The sequence below is a fragment of the Barbus barbus genome (genome assembly GCF_936440315.1).
Source record: "Barbus barbus genome assembly, chromosome: 11".
NCBI classification, from domain to species: Eukaryota; Metazoa; Chordata; class Actinopteri; order Cypriniformes; family Cyprinidae; genus Barbus; species Barbus barbus.
The window spans coordinates 14,959,511-14,979,950 of NC_136739.1; the positions used below are offsets into that span (position 1 = coordinate 14,959,511).

At 38.6% G+C, this 20,440-nt stretch overlaps 1 protein-coding gene across 1 annotated transcript in view; it reads left to right on the plus strand.

Moving 5' to 3' along the window:
* The window catches only part of LOC306877294 (syntaxin-binding protein 5-like), a 195,452-nt gene that overhangs the window by 18,206 nt on the left and 156,806 nt on the right, over positions 1 to 20,440 (plus strand). Inside the window, exon 2 of the mRNA XM_079428977.1 lies at positions 15,188 to 15,285. Coding sequence (XP_079285103.1) covers positions 15,188 to 15,285 — 98 coding nt within the window. The remainder of the gene's footprint in view (positions 1 to 15,187; positions 15,286 to 20,440) is intronic.

A 20,440-nucleotide genomic window follows, 5' to 3' on the forward strand; every position in this document is an offset into this window, starting at 1 on the left:
ATAATTTTAAGGCAAGAGGTTTCCTCAATTTGTTTAAGTTAGGTCAACTTATCACTTTTTGGAGTGATTAAGTTAAGTCAACTTAACACTTTTTACAGTGTAGCCCCTAAATTTAATAATCAACTAGGCATACAGGTGCATCTCAGAAAATTAGAATATGGTGAAAAAGTTGTAACTTATTTCAAAAAGTTAAACTTTCATATATTTTAGATTCATTACATGTAAAGTAAAACACTTCAAAAGTTTTTTTTGTTTTAATTGTGATGATTAGAGCTTACAGCTAATGAAAGTCAAAAATCAGTATCTCAAAATATTAGAATATTTACATTTGAGTTTCAACAAATGACCATCCATACAGTATAAATTCTGCGTATCTCTTGTTCTTTGAAACCACAATAATGGGGAACACTGCTGACTTGGCAATGGTCCAGAAGACGATCATTGACACCCTCCACAAAGAGGATAAGTCACAGAGGGTCATTACTGAAAGGGGTGGCTGTTCAAAGGAGTGCTGTATCAAAGCATATGAAATGCAAAGTTGACTGGAAAGAAGAAATTGGGTAGGAAAATGTGCACAAGCAACAGGGATGACCGCAAGCTTGATAATACTGTCAAGCAAAGCCGATTCAAACACTTGGGAGAGCTTCACAAGGAGAGGACTGAAACTGGAGTCAGTGCATCAAGAGTCACTACGCTCAGACGTTTTCAGGAAAAGGGCTACCAAGCCACTTCTGAAACAGAAACATCATCAGAAGCATCTTACCTGGCTGTGAAGAAAAATAACTGGACTGTTGCTCAGTGGTCCAAAGTTCTCTTTTCAGATAAAAGTACATTTTGCTTTTCATTTGGAAATCAAGATCTGGAGTCTGGAGGAAGAGTGGAGAGGCACAAAACCCAAGCTGCTTGAAGTCCAGTGTGAAGTTTCTGAGGTCAGTGATGATTTGGGGTGCCGTGACATCTGCTGGTGTTGGTCCATTGTGTTTTATCATGTCCAAAGTCAATGCAGCCGTCTACCAGGAGATTTTAGAGCACTTTATGCTTCCATCTGCTGACAAGCTTTATGGAGATGCTGATTTCCTTTTCCAGAAGGAGTTTAGCACCTGCCCACAGTGCCAAAACCACTTCCAAGTGGTTTGCTGACCATGATATCACTGCGCTTTATTGGCCCGCCAACATGCCTGACCTGAACCCCATATGGAATCTATGGGATATTTTCAAGAGAAAGATGAGAAACAGTCAATCCAACAATACAGACGAGCTGAAGGCTCAATAGTGCCTCAGCAGAGCCGCAGGCTGATCGCTTCCATACCATTCCTCACTGATGCTGGAATTTGAGCTAAAGAAGCCCCGACCAAGTAATGAGTGCATAAATGAACATACTTTAAAGAACTTAAACTTTTCTGTTTTGCAAATCCTTTTTTTGATTGATCTTAGGAAATATTCTAATATTTTGAGAAACTGATTTTTGAGCTGTAAGATCTAATCATCAAAATTAAAACAAAAAAACTTTTGAAGTGTTTTACTTTACATGTAATGAATCAAAAATATATGAAAGTTTCACTTTTTGAAATAAGTTACAAGAAAAAATTAACTTTTTCACCATATTCTAATTTTCTGAAATGCACCTGTATTATAAACTTAACATTTAACATACAACATTTTGTCTTTGTTACTCTTAGTTATAAAGAATGGAAGCACAGCATTTTTGAATGACTGTCTTCATGAGGTTGTCTGCATCCATATTGCAGGTTTCCTCTCACATGTAAAGTATGGTAGCAGTTATTTCTTCTAGTTCTTTCAAAGCGGTTCTTTCTGTGTTTCTCCTCACGTTTTTAAATCTGTTTCATTGAGGTTCCAAATAATGGCTCATTGGCTTAGATATAACAACTAGAAGCATATATTCTTCTTATGCACACATGCAAAGTACTGCAGCTGTTATTTCTATGAAATTAAGTTGTCTTTGCTATTCTGTTACTAATAAAATAGTTTTTTTTTTTTCACTGCTTGTCGTCCTATTTTGGCACAATCCCTAAATTGAACTTGAGTAGTTTTACTAAGGGCACCCATCTTACATGAAATTAAACTATATAAAACATATTCTACCCGTCTTCTGATATAAATTACTATAAATTTGATATGGTAATTAATACTGAGACACTAATTTGGGCAAAGAGCACTAATGACTTGTTTAAGACTTGAAGCTAAAAGTGGACTTGCAACTCGACCTGGACTTAGCTATTTTGACTCGGGACTTGACTTGGGACTTGTCTGTCTTGACTCGGGTCTTGACTCGAGAATTGAATGCAAAGACTCGAGATTTACTTATGACTTGCAAAACAATGACTTGGTCCCACCTCTGGAAATAAGTTATGTTTGTGTTCTGACGGTTTTGGTTAAAGACAAATAACAAACATGTAATCGGGTGCTGTTTATTATTCCAATTGTCTTGAGTTGTATATTAAGAGTGGTAATACTTGTTTATTACATGTTGGTGAATTAGTATTTGTTATTTTTCTGCGTTTTCTCTTAAATGTCCTAAAAGGGGGGATGTAGTATATGCGGCTGCATATAGGTTATTAAAGTAACTCAGACTACAAGTGTAATGTTAGTTACATCAACGTACCATTAGAGGGAAGTGTTTTGTTGTAGATGTGGGGAAGTTGTTGTTTTGGAGTCTTGTGGTGGCAGCATTAAAAGACGATTAACAGTGACAGTGCAATCCTCTTATGTTTATATAAAAGGAATTCACATAAAGAGAACATGATAAAGACGACTTGCTGAAGTTCAAAGCGAGCATCAGAATGGGGAAGAAAGGGGACTTAAGTGAATTTGAATGTGGAATGGTTGTTGGTGCCAGACGGGCTGAGTATTTCAAAAACTGCTGATCTACTGGGATTTTCACGCACAACCATCTCTAGGGTTTACAGTGAAAGGTCCGAAAAAGAGAAAATATCCAGTGAGCGGCAGTTGGGTGGACGAAAATGCCTTGTTGATGTCAGAGGTCAGAGGAGAATGGGCAGACTGGTTAGAGATGATAGAAAGGCAACAGTAACTCAAATAACCACTCGTTACAACCAAGGTATGCAGAATACCATCTCTGAATGCACAACACGTCGAACCATGAAGCAGATGGGCTACAGCAGCAGAAGACCACACCAGGTGCCGCTCCTGTAGGCTAAGAACAGGAAACGGAGGCTACAATTCACACAGCCTCATCAGAATTGGACAATAGAAGATTGCCTGGTCTGATGAGTCTCGATTACTTCTGCAACATTCAGATGGTAGGGTCAGAATTTGGCGTAAAGAACATGAAAGCATGGATCCATCCTGCCTTGTCTCATCGGTTCAGGCTGGTGGTGGTGGTGTAATGGTGTGGGGGATATTTTCTTGGCACACTTTGGGCCCTTTAGTCCCAAATGAGCATCGTTTAAACGCCGAAGCCTACCTGAGTATTGTTGCTGACCATGTCCATCCCTTTATGACTACAGTGTACCCATCTTCTAATAGCTACTTCCAGCAGGATAATGCACCATGTCACAAAGCTCAAATCATCTCAGACTGGTTTCTTGAGCATGACAATGAGTTCACTTTACTCAAATGGCCTCCACAGTAACCAGATCTCAATCCAATAGAGCACCTTTGGGATGTGGTGGAACGGGAGATTCGCATCATGGATGCGCAGCCAACAAATCTGCAGCAACTGCGTGATGCTATCATGTCAATATCGACCAAAATCTCGGAGGAATGTTTCCAACACCTGGTTGAATCTATGCCATGAAGAATTAAGGCAGTTCTGAAGGCAAAAGGGGGTCCAACCCGGTACTAGCAAGGTGTACCATATAAAATGGCCAGTGAGTGTATATACATATATATAAATACAAACACACACACACACACACACACATATATATATATATATATATATATATATATATATACATAAATACACACTTATAAATTCAATATATATGTATTATTTAATTTCCATTTAGTGTGTTAAAGTATTAAAATAACTCAAATTAAATTAAACTAAAACTTAATAACAGACCTAAACAGACATAATAAATATATAATTTACATAATTTAACTAAAATTAAAATAAATAACAAATACAAATAAGCAACAGTAGTTTATCAGTAATCCTAAGAAATAACACTGCCAAACACACATGCTAAAAAACAACAACTTACACATAATAAGAAATGGTTATAAAAACTGAAACACTAGTGAAACAAGTAGTAGTAGGAAAGAGGAGAAATAAAAAGCGATACTTATATCCTTTGCTGGTGTCCCTGCCCAGTGGAGTCGCACGGTAGAGTCGATGGTCTTTACACTCTTTGGTCTTCACACAAAGAGGCCTTCACGCAATGGCTGCCGCGGTAAAATAAGCTTTTTTATACCCGTGCCGTCTAACAAAATACTAACTGAATTTAGCTGGACACACTTTCATTATATTTCCACAACAAATGGCCAAGCAAGCGCAGAGACTGACAAGACACGCGATACAGAACGAGACCAAACGCGATATCAGCACGTCTCCACACAGTAAACAAAACAAGCGTTTTTAATATATAATAAAATATTTACAAAAATGTGAGGGGCGTACTCACTTCTGTGAGATACTGTGTATATATATGCAGTAAACATTACATTGTTACGTTATATCATTATATTTTTGGTCTCATTTTTAATACTTTCATTATTAGTGATTTATGTACTACATATACTGCTCACTACACCACAGCTCCGACTCATTTCATCCTTAATATTTCATATGTGCATGCTCTGACATTAACAAATATGATATATTACAAACTATCAGTTTGTGTGTACAAAAGGCATCTACTATGTGTGTAGCATTAATTGTTCCCTCAATACATTTTTTAATACATGCTGCATTAGTAATGATTTCAACAGACATTTATATAGACCATCTTTTGCTTACTCTGTTATATTGCATTGCAGCAATGGATCAATGCTGTGTTGTATATATAAATAAATAAGTGTGTGAGGGAGAAGGGAATATATGAATGGAACTGATGTCGACAGTCCATCCAAGAATATTTGGGAGAGCATATGACAGTACCTGTTGTATCTAAAATGATAATGTACAATGTGTGTGCATGCTTGTGAGAGACACACAGTGTGAGAGCAAGATCTGCAGTCTTAGGCACAGAGCGGTGCATGGGAGTGCTGGATGTGTGGTCTATTTTTAGATTGGGGTCTAGACTCGCCCGCCCTCCCCTCTGAAAGAAGAGGCTGAGTGAATGAGCGAGAAAGAGAGTTCATTGTGTGTGTGTGTTGGAATATTTGTAGCGATGGAGAAAGAGTGGTTTGAAATGTAATTAGATAGAGATAGATAGACCTAAAGGGAGTGAGAGAGACCCTTGCTCAGTGTTCTGGAGAGTTCTATGACAACAGTGCCACTCAGGTCTCTTTACTGTATGCTGCTCTCTTTCTTCCTGTGCCTTTCCGATGCAGAATTAAAGACGTTTTCGAAAATGAACAAACTAAAGGAAAACCAAAACTAAAGGCGAAGGCCAGATATATAGAAAGGGAGAGAAAAAGGGGGAAAAATGGATCTTCTGGCCATGAAATATGGATGAGGCTTTAAAGATTGGGGCCAGTAGATGTATTTTTCATCCTCTGTCTGTATGTATATTTAATGCCAAATGACTCTCTTTGCAGCCCCTATGGGGCCTGTTTGCACCCCCTCTAACGTTTATGCATGGATACGGGGAGGTCCCAGGTGCTCCGTGTCTCCTTCCTGCCACAGGTCGCATCGCCCTGCTGGGACAGACAGGAGGTCAGCGCCCCCTTGTGTGTCAACCTCTTCTCCAGGCCATGATTAAAGGCTGCAGAGATGCCAAACCCGGACCACACGGACCACCCGCCCCTACTCCAGCTGGGGGAGAAGGGGGTGTGTGAACATATATGTGTGTGGCTCATTAAAGGAATATTCTGGGCTTTTTTCAACCCTATTCAACCGCATCTGTATCATGCTGTCAATTACCGCAGACAATTATTTAGACTCAGCTTTCAGTGTGTTTAAATGAACGGGAAATATTTAGTATATGGAAGCCTAGCAAGCATGTGATGTTTTGCTAAGTTGCCAATAAATATTTTATTAAGGCTCCAATAAATTGTTGTAACAAAACGTGTGTGTGTGTACATATGTGTATATATATATATATATATATATATATATATATATATATATATATATATATATATACATATATATATATATATATACATATACATATACATACATATACATACATATACATATATATATATATATATATATATATATATATATATATATATATATATATACATATATATATATATATACATATACATATATACAGGTCCTTCTCAAAAAATTAGCATATTGTGATAAAGTTCATTATTTTCTGTAATGTACTGATAAACATTAGACTTTCATATATTTTAGATTCATTACAACATAACTGAAGTAGTTCAAGCCTTTTATTGTTTTAATATTGATGATTTTGGCATACAGCTCATGAAAACCCAAAATTCCTATCTCAAAAAATTAGCATATCATGAAAAGGTTCTCTAAACGAGCTATTAACCTAATCATCTGAATCAACTAATTAACTCTAAACACCTGCAAAAGATTCCTGAGGCTTTTAAAAACTCCCAGCCTGGTTCATTACTCAAAACCGCAATCATGGGTAAGACTGCCGACCTGACTGCTGTCCAGAAGGCCATCATTGACACCCTCAAGCAAGAGGGTAAGACACAGAAATTTTTTTCTGAACGAATAGGCTGTTCCCAGAGTGCTGTATCAAGGCACCTCAGTGGGAAGTCTGTGGGAAGGAAAAAGTGTGGCAGAAAACGCAGCACAACGAGAAGAGGTGACCGGACCCTGAGGAAGATTGTGGAGAAGGACCGATTCCAGACCTTGGGGGACCTGCGGAAGCAGTGGACTGAGTCTGGAGTAGAAACATCCAGAGCCACCGTGTACAGGCGTGTGCAGGAAATGGGCTACAGGTGCCGCATTCCCCAGGTCAAGCCACTTTTGAACCAGAAACAGCGGCAGAAGCGCCTGACCTGGGCTACAGAGAAGCAGCACTGGACTGTTGCTCAGTGGTCCAAAGTACTTTTTTCGGATGAAAGCAAATTTTGCATGTCATTCGGAAATCAAGGTGCCAGAGTCTGGAGGAAGACTGGGGAGAGGGAAATGCCAAAATGCCTGAAGTCCAGTGTCAAGTACCCACAGTCAGTGATGCTGGTGTTGGTCCACTGTGTTTTATCAAGGGCAGGGTCAATGCAGCTAGCTATCAGGAGATTTTGGAGCACTTCATGCTTCCATCTGCTGAAAAGCTTTATGGAGATGATTTAATTTTTCAGCACGACCTGGCACCTGCTCACAGTGCCAAAACCACTGGTAAATGGTTTACTGACCATGGTATTACTGTACTCAATTGGCCTGCCAACTCTCCTGACCTGAACCCCATAGAGAATCTGTGGGATATTGTGAAGAGAAAGTTGAGAGACGCAAGACCCAACACTCTGGATGAGCTTAAGGCCGCTATCGAAGCATCCTGGGCCTCCATAACACCTCAGCAGTGCCACAGGCTGATTGCCTCCATGCCACGCCGCATTGAAGCAGTCATTTCTGCAAAAGGATTCCCGACCAAGTATTGAGTGCATAACTGAACATAATTATTTGAAGGTTGACTTTTTTTGTATTAAAAACACTTTTCTTTTATTGGTCGGATGAAATATGCTAATTTTTTTAGATTTTTGGGTTTTCATGAGCTGTATGCCAAAATCATCAATATTTAAACAATAAAAGGCTTGAACTACTTCAGTTATGTTGTAATGAATCTAAAATATATGAAAGTCTAATGTTTATCAGTACATTACAGAAAATAATGAACTTTATCACAATATGCTAATTTTTTGAGAAGGACCTGTATATATATATATACACACACACACACACTACTAGGCTACTTTATTGTACATTTTGGAGTTTGACAGCACCTGTTTAATATATGATTTCACTGTTGTGAAATCAGCAGAGTGAAGAAAAAAACGTTTTTGGGTGAATAAATTGTCAGAATTTTCTTATTTATGGTCAAAACAGTATGTTTCTATCATAAGTGTACTATATAGTTACTGTAAGCATATTTCCTTATTTGTTTATATACAGAGAGGGAGTGAATTAAAATACATATTCTGTGTGGTAACTGATAGTGTGTCACGGATGCAGTTTTTATGGTTACTCTGCCCTTCTTTACTAGCATGAGCTGATGCAGAGAACCCATAAAAGCATCCAGTCATATACTGTAGTTCCTATTAAAGCATTTACACAGAACAAAATATCACAAAGCCACAGTTCAAAAACCATTTGGGGCAGTATAAATCCAGCTGTAGAGATTTTTATTTCTATCACGGCATTACATCAGTTATAGAAGAACGGGTTGAAAGAAGACCCTCCACATTACTGGAAATATTTAATTCCTTTCTGCATTATATGGCAAACTGTAATACAGAGAGATACGCACAGCATAGAAGCTGATATATCCCGTATGAATGACTTGGAGAAATGGAGAGCGGGGGTGGGGAGGTTCGTTTCGGGTTTGCTACTTGGTTGGCACAAAAGCGTGTTACAGCACGCTCAAACATACGGCATATGTGGTTCTGGCCTGATTCTCAGAATTAACACAAAACCTTTTTCAGGGTTGTGACAGCTAGACGTGTGGTGTGACCACATCATTTGATTCTGTGAGTTGGAATGAACAAGAATGTGCTGTTTCAGTTGTATGTGTGTGGCAGAAGGATATTTAATCATGGGTAAAAGCCACTAAGGAAGTCAATGAGATAAATACATTACCATTCAAAAGTCAGGGCTTTAAATGTAGATTTTTATGTTTTTGAAAGAAGTCTCTTATGCTAAGCATTTACGTATAATTAAAAATAATTCTTTTATTTTTTTCTTTAATTAGTGGAAAAATGGAATGTAAAAGTATTCACTGTTGTTTCGGATCAGTTTAATGTCCTTAATGGCCTTTTTCTGTACAAAAGTATTTAATTTCTTAAAAAAAAAAAAATAAATGTACTGACCCCAAACTTTTAAACAATAGTGTAAGTATCAGTATGTTTGATTTGATTAAATATGTATTTTTGTAACAAAAAAAAAAAAAGGCTGGCCTGTCACTTTTGCTCAATTTAATGCATCCTTGTGGAAAGGTTTGATTTAATGAATAAGTAACTGACCCCAACTTTTCAAAGAAATGGTTTGCTTAATGCAAACTTAAAGATACGATTCACCCAAAAATGAATATTCTGTCATCGTTTACTCACCCTTGTGTCGATCCAAAAAGAATGTCTGTATGACAGAAAGAAATTCATACAGGTTTGAGTACACCTTGACAGAATTTTCGATTTTGGGTGAACTGTCCCTTTAAGAGTGAAAGAACAGCATGGAGTAGTAGAAATAGGGTGGAGAAATTGAATAGCTAAACGGCGGAGACAACAGCCCATATCAGTATGAGAGAGAACGATAGACAGAGCGAGAGGAGAGAAACCCAGAGATGAAGAGAGAATGGGAGGGGGATGCTTAAATAGTCTGCAATAAAGCAGAGCACTGAATGGAAATCTATATGCCGAGGCGTTCATTAGCAATCGTTTGATTAATAGAGATGATAAGGCAACACGCACATACACACTGAAACATTGAACGCAGCCACGCCCATGCAGACGCAGACCAATGATTCCAATTGTCTGCATAAGCAGACAATAAACCTGCAGCCGTAGTCACAAGTCAAGAGAATTTGAACATGACAATGGTTTCGTCACAGCTCTATTCCTGCTTAATAGCCATGGATAGAATCACACTCACTCCATCCCATCTCTCTCTCTCTCTCTGTGTCTTTTGCTTGCTTTGTGATCACTCCATCCTGCTCGTTCATCCAGTACTTGCTTGCATCAGTCCAGAGCCATGCAGATTAATTATTGATGAACGTACCTTCATAAGGGAGCCAAACAAATGGGGAAAGTGAGTGAGCAAAAGTGCATTTTACTGTTAAATGTAACAAAAAAAAGAGAGTCAAATTAACTCATGGACCACTTGAATTTGTTACACTCTCTGTTAGTGTCCCAATCAGGAAGCATTCGAATTGTTTCTAAAATATTTTTGGACAATGTCACAATTTGCGTCACAGCTCTGGAGCCGCATGTGTGATGGATTTCGGCACCATCTGTGGCCGCCATCGCCAGCGCCAGAGCACTAGCACAGACCCGCAGGCTGTGGATGGCTCTCATTGCATGCTTCCAGCTCCGATGGCTGTGGACAGCACCTGCTCTTACATTTCAGAGCACACATTCTGGACAGCTTCTTTACAGTTCAGTGCACCAAATAAAACACACTGAGAGCGGCATGATTTGAAGCTGGCCCCTGAGCAGCTCAATTGATTACAGTGATTGCAGGCAGTTTGCTGCAAGTGTAACAAGGTAAATGTTCATTGTGTAAAATGGCACATAAGTGACTCGCTAGTGAGAGGCTTGGGAACTTTTGAAGCACTTTAATTGTTTTGTTGGCTATTTAGAGATTGACATGATGCCAGCTGCAACAAGTGGACAGGTGTGTGGAGTAGAAATGTAAACTAGCAGCTAATATAAGTAAAAGTTTCAAGGATCTTTTCTACTAAAGAAAGAAAGACAAGAACATCTTGGATGAGACAGGGGTAAGTGAATTATCAGAAACTTTAACATCTGGAGTGAACTAATTATTTAACTAAAACATATGAAAACTGTCCGGTTGTAAAAACCTGATCTTCTGAAGTAACACCGAGTACACTGCTGTAATTAGTGTAATGATTTACAGTATGTATGAATATTTATGCAATTATTCATTGTTTCTGGTTCATTGTGTTGTTATGGAAACAGCGTATTCACAACGTGACTTACACAGTTTGACTATCACGCTACTTAGTCCACTTGTGCATTTTGTGCAGATGCAAATAAATGTAATATTACATTTATGTCTATATATTTGATTATTCTCATATCAAGTTAGTTAACCCACTAAAATAGCACTTTAGTTTACTTGTGTTCATTAATTTTCAGCAGCGCTAACAGGTCAGTCCCTAATTAATGGGTCAGTCCCCCCCCATTAATGATTGTGACTGCATTATTTAGAACAATTCTATTACCTGTAGATTTTTCTACACTGTTAGCATGTAGTGATATTTTTTGATATTTTTCTTGTCATATTTTGGAATTTTCATGATGCACATTTTTGCCATTTTTATTGATTAAACTCATCAGTGACAAGCAATTTGTCAGTAATTTTTTTGATAACAAGATTAACACTGGTTGCTGGTGAATTAGCAGGAATAGATTTCCATGTCACTGCTGTGTCCTTGAGCTAAGCACTTAACCTGGTGATGCTCCACAGGGGCCTTACAGTTAGCTATCTGCTAATGGCAGATAACAGCATCTTTATTTGTGCAAATGTGTAACGTGTGAGAAATTCTAGAGGTTAAATGCAGTGTGATTTACAGGATAAAGCTCAGGGCTCTAGCCATAAGGTTGCTGGTTCAAGACCCACATGCAGCAAGCAATCACCATTAGGCCCCTGATTAAGGCATTTAACCTACAACCCGAATTCCGGAAATGTTGGGACGTCAATTGTGAATAAAATATTGGCTCGTGTGATTTGAAAGTCTTTTAGTATCACACGAGCCAATATTTTATTCACAATAGAACATAGAGAACATAACAAATGTTTAAACAGAGAAATTTTACACTTTTATCCACTAAACGAGCCCGTTTCAAATTTGATGCCTGCTACAGCTCTCAAAATTCAGTTGGGATAATAATAATAATAATTTGTTACATTTATATAGCGCTTTTCTGGATACTCAGAGCGCTTTACATAGAAGGGGGGAATCTCCTCAACCACCACCAATGTGCAGCATCCACGTGGATGATGCGACGGCAGCCATATTGCGCCAGAACGCCCACCACACACCAGCTTATTGGTGGAGAGGAGACAGAGTGATGAAGCCAATCAGTGTATGGGGATGATTAGGAACATCTAGCAACTAAATAAGTTCATTAACATCAGGTCTGTAACATGATTAGCTATAAAAGGCATGTCTTAGAGAGGCAGAGTCTCTCAGAAGTAAAGATGGGCAGAGGCTCTCCAATCTGTGAAAGAGTCCGTAAAAAGATTGTGGAATGCTTTAAAAACAACCTTCCTCAATGTGAAATTGCAAAAGCTTTGCAAATCTCATCATCTACAGTGCATAACATCATCAAAAGATTCAGAGAAACTGGAGAAATCTCTGTGTGTAAGGGACAAGGCAGAAGACCTTTGTTGGATGCCCATTGTCTTCGGGCCCTTAGACGACACTGAACATCGGAATGATTCTGTTATTGACATTACTAAATGGGCCCAGGAATACTTCCAGAAGCTGCTGTCGGTAAACACAATCCGCTGTGCCATCTGCAGATGCCAACTAAAGCTCTATCATGCAAAAATGAAGCCATATGTGAACATGGTCCAGAAGCGGTGGGCCTGTGGGCCAAGGCTCATTTAAAATGGACTGTTTCAAAGAGGAAATGTGTTCTATGGTCAGACGAGTCCAAATTTGACATTCTTGTTGGAAATCACGGACGCCGTGTCCTCTGGGCTAAAGAGGAGGGAGACCTTCCAGCGTGTCATCAGAATTCAGTTCAAAAGCCAGCATCTCTGATGGTATGGGGGTGCATAAGTGCATACAGTATGGACAGCTTGCATGATTTGGAAGGCACTATGAATGCTGAAAGGTGTATAAAGGTTTTAGAGCAACATATGCTTCCCTCCAGATGACGTGTATTTCAGCAGGACAATGCAAAACCACATACTGCAGCTATTACAACAGCATGGCTTTGTAGTAGAAGAGTCCGGGTGCTGAATTGGCCTGCCTGCAGTCCAGATCTTTCACCTATAGAGAACATTTGGCACATCATTAAACGAAAAATACGCCAAGGACGACCACAAACTCTTCAGCAGCTGGAAACATATATCAGGCAAGAATGGGACCAAATTCCAACACCAAAACTCCAGAAACTCATAACCTCCATGCCCAGACGTCTTCAAACTGTTTTGAAAAGAAGAGGAGATGCTACACCGTGGTAAACTATTTTGAGACCTGTAGCAGGCATCAAATTTGAAATGAGCTAATTTTGTGCATACAATTGTAAAATGTATCCATGTAAACATTTGTTATTTTATCTATGTTCTATTTTGAATAAAATATTGGCTCATGTGATTTGAAAGTCTTTAGTTTTCATTTTATTCAAATTTAAAAAACGTCCCAACATTTCCGGAATTCGGTTTGTAACTTACATTCATTTTATTTATTTCATTTTAATTTATTTTGGCATTACTGATAGCTTATTTCTTATTTAATAATATTTTATTTAGCTTATTCATTACTTTGTGTGGATTGATTTTGTGGCAATATGAGCAATAAAGTATTTTGAAATTGAATTGAATTGAAATTGAGTAATGTTTTGAATATGTTTAAGAGATCATGTAGCATATGCAGGAAGGCCAGTAAGAAGTGAATAATCTTGTTATCAAATAAGCAGAAACTAAAACAACTGCTTGGTGTACAGTAGAAGTGCAAGAAAAGCTTGATTTTGGCTGGTGTAGGTGGTTGTTGCAGTTTTGTCCATGAATGTGATGGTTGGTCTTGAGGGGCACCATCGTTTTTGCACAGCAAGCGTTGACCGCTGTGTGACCTTCAGCTGAGATGGAGATAGACTGTGTGAGGGAGTGTTGGCTGGGGGTTAGGGGAGCTCGGTTTTGATGAAGTTGAGCTTGAGTGGTCAGTGAGGTGCCAGAAGAGCATGCTGAGATTGTAGACATGGAGACATGGAAAAGGATATGAGATGGAAAGTGGAATGTTGTCAGTATGGCGGCAACATGAAGTGCCATGTGATTTAGTGGCTCAATCAAGTCATCTGGTGTCATCATCATCTTTGATGATATATGATTATATGATTGAAAGCTACCCGGGTTCAAATCCAAATGTTTTTGCTTTTAAGTAAACTAATTAGCAGGGCATATGTTTTGTTATATTGCTGAGTTGAATAATTTGACCTGTACTTTATGGTGCTATCAACGTAACCTCAAATTTGTATAGGTGAAGAGACTTTTTTGCAGACAGAAAGCAGCAGAGGTATGGAAGGTATAGGGAGCTGATTGGAAAGAGTTAACTTTTGAGTTAACAGAATGTGGAAACGCTTCTGAGCTGTAGAAACTGTTGCTTATATATCATATGCCTGGATCTGTCAATGCAGTCAGACTGATAAAGTTTGAACTTTGCATTTTTATATATTTACTTAGCCCAAAACAATGTGGTACAGCAAATTTGGTAAAAGTTAGCTTCTAGTAAGAAATTTGTAAATTTTTGAAGAGTAAAATTTGATGCATAACGGTAACATTCAACTTGTAAATTATCATCTTGTGTATTATGTAAGTAATTGATCAATAGTTTTGCGTAAAAATCTGAAATGTATGCCTTAAGTTTGAGAAGATAAAAACTTATAACTTTTGTCTTATATTATTCTATACATTAATAAATGGCTGTAGCTCTGTAATACACAGGCTTTTCTTTGAGCAGCAAATCAACATGATAGAATAATTACTGCAGGATCATGTGAAACTGAAGACTGGAGTAATGGCTGCTGAAATTTCAGATTTGTCATCACATGAATGAATTACATTTTAAAGTATATTAAAATAGAAAACAGTTATTTAAAAAATAATTAAATGTATTTTACAATCATTTTTAACTGTATTTTTAATCAGATAAATGCAGCCTCGGTGAGCAAAAGAGGCTTCTTTCAAAAACATAAAAAAATCCTACCAACCTCAAACTTTTGAATAGTAGTGCATTCAAACCAATACAGACAGAATACATCTTGTTGCAGATGGGAAGGAGCGGGTGGCTGCACATTGAGCAGCAAATGCTGAAGTATTGTTTCATGTGAGCAGTTCTCAGGAGAGTAGCAGGGGGTGCAGGCAGGCCGTAGGCTGTGCCACTATTATGTGGGAATGAATGACTAAAGTTGCCTACAGCACTTTGTTCTTAATGTAGCACAGCATGTTTTCTTTTTTCATGTTTTCTCTGTTTTCCTTTCTCTATAGACGGTGCGTCATGGATTTCCCTATCAGCCTACAGCTCTGGCATTTGACCCGGTGCAGAAGATCCTTGCCATTGGCTCTCGTTCCGGAGGAGTACGGCTGTATCCTTTCCCCCCCCCCAATACTGTTTGCCCCATAGTGTAAATTCAAGACTTTGGAAGGACTTTTGGGCTTTGGGATAGCTGCTGTCTGAGGTAAGGTATTATGCTGTCATGTTTCCTCGCTTTAAAGACCTTCCTATGGCATAAGAGGGGTGTAAGACCATTTGACTGACTCGCAGAGGAATCGCAGCACAATGTTACTAATGCATTAATATTGAGAATGACTGACAGAAAATTATAGAGAGAGAGAGAGAGAGAGAGAGACACACCCAGTTCCAACATATTTGGATACATAATGGATAAACATGAGTATTGGCCACTAACAGAAACCCGTATTAGCATGAGTTTAGCATTTTTTTTCTTTGGCAGCATTATTGAACAGTCCCACATGGAATCTGTGTCTGCAAAACTCCACAGCAAATGAATTATTGAGTCAAATCATTGTTCTTGCCTTACCAGTAAGCCTACAATGATGCTTTATTTTCAGAGATGTCTGATTCGATTTGCCAGGAAATTTTCCGGCTTCAGTCATTCGTCCTCATGTGTTTACATCATGTCTGTTAACTATAAAAGAAGCTCCAGGTACTTTTTGAAGAGCAGTACTGAAGCACATTTGAAGTTGAAATGCTTTAAGCAACTAGTAAGACTCAGTATTACTACATTTTTCCACAAAATTCTGCAGATTTTACCCAAACATAGAGAATGAAAAGTCAACAGATTCCATGTTAGCCTTATTAAAAGTATTAACTCCAATCCAGATACTATTAATATACATTCACAAGAGAGAGAGAGAGCTCATCATTTAGAAGAGAATTTAGAAGTGAAAGAAAATGTGTGATCTGATTTGTGGTGTGTGTAATTTAATTTCTCAGCCGCATGAATAAATTAATCATGTTCCTTTAACTCCATGCCAGCACTTGTACAGCTCGAGTGTCTGGAGTGTTTTATGATTTGGAAACATTGCCTTCAAAAAAATCAACATTTAATTTTTTGGTTTGTCCTCAACAATCATGCTATTTGTTTGGTTTATCACAAGAGGTGTCCTTGCAATATTGAGGGAACAAAGTCTGTATGCAGAAAGTCAAACAAGCAAGAGAAGAAATGCCCAGAAATCATGTGGCAGACAGATGAAACGATGAATGGAGGAAAGAAAAGAGAGATAGTGGGCCATTTTTGCATCACAGTGAATTAGCTTTGTGCTAATTATGGTCATTACCGTAGATAACTATGGACTGTGTAACTTAACTGTGAAAAGCATGACTCTCCCTGTCTCTCTCTCTCCTCCAGATACTTTTTTTTGTTTTTACCTTTTTTACTCTCTGCTGTTTTTGTCTGTCTGTCTTTCTGTCTATCCTTCCTTCCATATGTACTACATGCTAATGAGACATGAAAAGAAGGGACTTTGACTCTGTTGGGAGTAATTTCTGTGTCAACTGACAGTTTTGGCATGGACTATTGTGAAGGACTCACTGTGTGCACAAATTTGAGTTAATCTTTGTATTTTTTCGCATGACATACAGTACATACAGTACACATATGGGTGTTTGAGAGCACATATACTTTTGTCTAGTGATGCACAGTATGTTTGGTACCATATTGGTTATGGGTAAATATTAGAGATTTTTTTATATGCAATACACACAACACCTTTCAAAAGTTCAAAAGACAAAATACCATATAATTCCTACTTTTGGACATACAGTTGATTATTTTTCTGATGGCTTACTGATTGTGTTTCTTTCTGATTACATTTGCCATAGTGCCCACTTTCCATTCTCATGCCTGACTCTTTCTCTCTATCTTTCTCTGACTCTGGGCAGAATAGTATATTTAGTTCTTGTTCAGAGCTCTGTATTGATTGAGAGAGCCCAAAGTTAAACATTCACACTGCACTATTGATTATCAACCTCTCTGTGCACTCACTGCATACATTGTCTGCAAATAATTCTTATAGGAGAATAGTGTGTGTGTGTGTGTGTGTGTGTGAGAGAGAGTTTGCATTTGTGCTTCTTTGATAAAGATTTGTAAATATTTATTAAAGTAGCATCTCTTTATATTTTAGGAAAGAAAGGCAGCTGCCAGGTATAAAACATACACATTATGTACTATATATAAAAATAGGCACAATGGTGAAGTAAGCAAGGAGTACATCATACTAACCAGATTTGTTGATGTCATCTATATGTGTGTGTGTGTGTGTGTGTGTTTTGATGCAGATCTTGGCAGGGTGGCAGTATGCAGGGCTGAGATTGGTGTGGCATTCACTTCACTGCAGTCAGCTAACTGCACAAGCTCCATGAATGAAGACAAAGAATCAATCTCGTACTAATCCAATAAAGTCAGTCTGAACTCGTGGAAAGAAAGCAGTGCTATAGAATCAAACACAGGCAAAAATCTTAAGAATCTGTTTCGAGAAAATAGATTCCAAATTTTGCTCAGTGCACGTGCAAATGAATTTGACCTCAGATCTACAACACGAAATCCTGACAAAATGTAATTGTGATGTTGATGTAACAGTCTATACAAATTCTTATCAGATTATGCTGGCAGCTTGAGTGTCTGTAAGGAGAAGGTAATAAAATGGATATTATGTTTCAGTTAAACAGCAAAACGATAATTCCAAAATCTTCAAAAATGTCACAATTACAGGATGGTGCACAACATTTGTTTCTGTTTGTGGGTAGTAGCATATTCAGTGTTATTTAGAAAAGTTGCACTCTGGATTCTGTTGTTGAGGAGCATTTTACACAGCAAAATGGTAAAAGTGTAAAAAGTTTTAGTTTGGGGTCAGTATGATTTTGCATGTTTTAAAATAAGCCTCTTATGCGTACCAAGGCTGTATTTATTTGATCAAATATACAATAAAATTTTAATACTGTGAAATATTATTACAATTGAAAATGTTAAAAACTGTTTTAAGTATTCAAAGTGGATTTGTTCACTGTAACTTTTAGTCTGGTGTTTATTTGCCTGCTGTGATATAATGTAGATATCTGGGTGACTCAGTTATTGATTTTATTGCACTAGCACACTATTAATCCTTCAATTAACACCACTACGTTCAGCATCACCTGCATGACTCATGAGTTCTCTAACAGCAACCTTGTAGCGGTCAATTTTAATTCTCTGGCATCGCATACTAAATTATTTTCAATTGTGATAAAATCAGACTGCTGCATGATTGAGGGCGACAGTTGACTCTTTTCCAAACACTGGCCTTTCAAATCTATAGCTTTGAGCATGTGTGCCATTCATCTCTAGTGTTTTGTTAGGATCTCCTCTGTGACACGGGTGCACTATATGGGCTGCTTTTTGTGTGAAGTAGTCCTTATCATTGCAGGAAGTGAAGAGAGGATTACTGTCCAATAGGAGGCTGGTAATAGAATTCTCTACCCGTGTGTGTGCGCATATATGTGTAATTCAATTCGATGTGCATTTCTCCAAGAGTTTGTAAGTTTGTATGTGTGTAAACGCGAGTGTGTGTAAGCGCGTACATGCGAACAGGTAATAGAATTCTCCTCTGTGATAAGCTGTCGATTCTCATCAAAGCGGACTAGCGGAAAGAGAGAGAGAGAGAGAGAGAGAGAGAGAGAGAGAGAGGGGAATTGGTATGGGAGTGATGAATTTTGGTGAGATGGCAAAAGCAGAGGTGGGTGGAGTCATGTAACCTTCTGCATCATTTTTTCCCCTCTTTCTGTTCCATTTTTATTGGAGCGGGAGAGAGGGTGTGAAAGAGCAGGAACTGTTTTCATTATCAGGCAGGGCACGTTCAGAGTTCACCGCAGCCTCTGTCTAGTTAATGTTGGAATGATGGGCGAAACACACACGCACTCACACGCTCTTCCAAACACATCTAACGCAGCCACACAGAAACATGCACAAACACCAAGGCAATGGCAGATGTCTTGTGCGTGTGGTCAGAGTGACAGTGAATAATGCTGAGATCTTAGCGCTGACGCTGATAGTTAGCACGCTGATGCCATCTTTCCTGCTGACAATATCAGAATCAGAATCAGAATCAGAATGAGCTTTATTGGCCAAGTATGTTTACACATACAAGGAATTTGTTATAGTGACAGAAGCTCCACAGTGCAACAGAAAGACAGTAACAGGACAGGACACAGGTAATAAAACAAAATAACAAGAAATAGCCAATAACCAATGTACAAAGCAGCAAAAAAATAAAAAAATAAAAAATACACAATATATAATATATAATAATATAGGCGACTATGTATGTACAGGTCAAGTATGTGCAAATTAGAAATGAGAAAATAAAAATTAAATAAGTGAGTGTGGTGAATGGATAATGAATTAGTTGTGTGTTCTACGTTTATTTATTGAGTGTTCATGAGATGTATTGACTGAGGGAAGAAACTGTTCCTGTGTCTGGTCGTTCTGGTGCTCAGAGCTCTGTAGCGTCGACCAGATGATAACAGTTCAAAGAGGTTGTGTCCTGGATGTGAGGGGTCCAGAGTGATTTTACCAGCCTTTTTGCTCACTCTGGATAAGTACAGTTCTTGGAGAGTGGGGAGGGTTGTACCAATGATTCGCTCAGCAGTCTGGACTACCCTCCGTAGTCTTCTGAGGTCAGATTTGGTAGCTGAGCTGAACCAGACAGTTATTGAGGTGCAGAGGATGGATTCAATAATGGCAGAGTAGAACTGTTTCAGTAAGTCCTGTGGCAGGTTGAACTTCCTCAGCTGACGAAGAAAGTACAACCTCTGCTGGGCCTTCCTGACAATGGAGTCAATGTGAGTATCCCACTTCAGGTCCTGAGAGATGGTGGTGCCCAGGAATCTGAATGACTCCACTGCAGTCACAGTGCTGTTCATAATGGTGAGTGGGGGGAGAGCAGGGGGGTTTCTCCTGAAGTCCACGATCATCTCCACAGTTTTGAGCGTGTTAAGCTCCAGGTTGTTGAGACTGCACCAGACAGCCAGCTCCTTGACCTCCTGTCTGTAAGCAGACTCGTCACCGTCCTGGATGAGGCCGATCAGTGTGGTGTCGTCTGCGAACTTCAGGAGCTTGACAGAGGGGTCTTTAGATGTGCAGTCGTTGGTGTAGAGGGAGAAGAGCAGTGGGGAGAGGACACAGCCCTGAGGAGCTCCAGTGCTGATGGTTCGAGTGCTGGATGTGAATTTGCCAAGCTTTA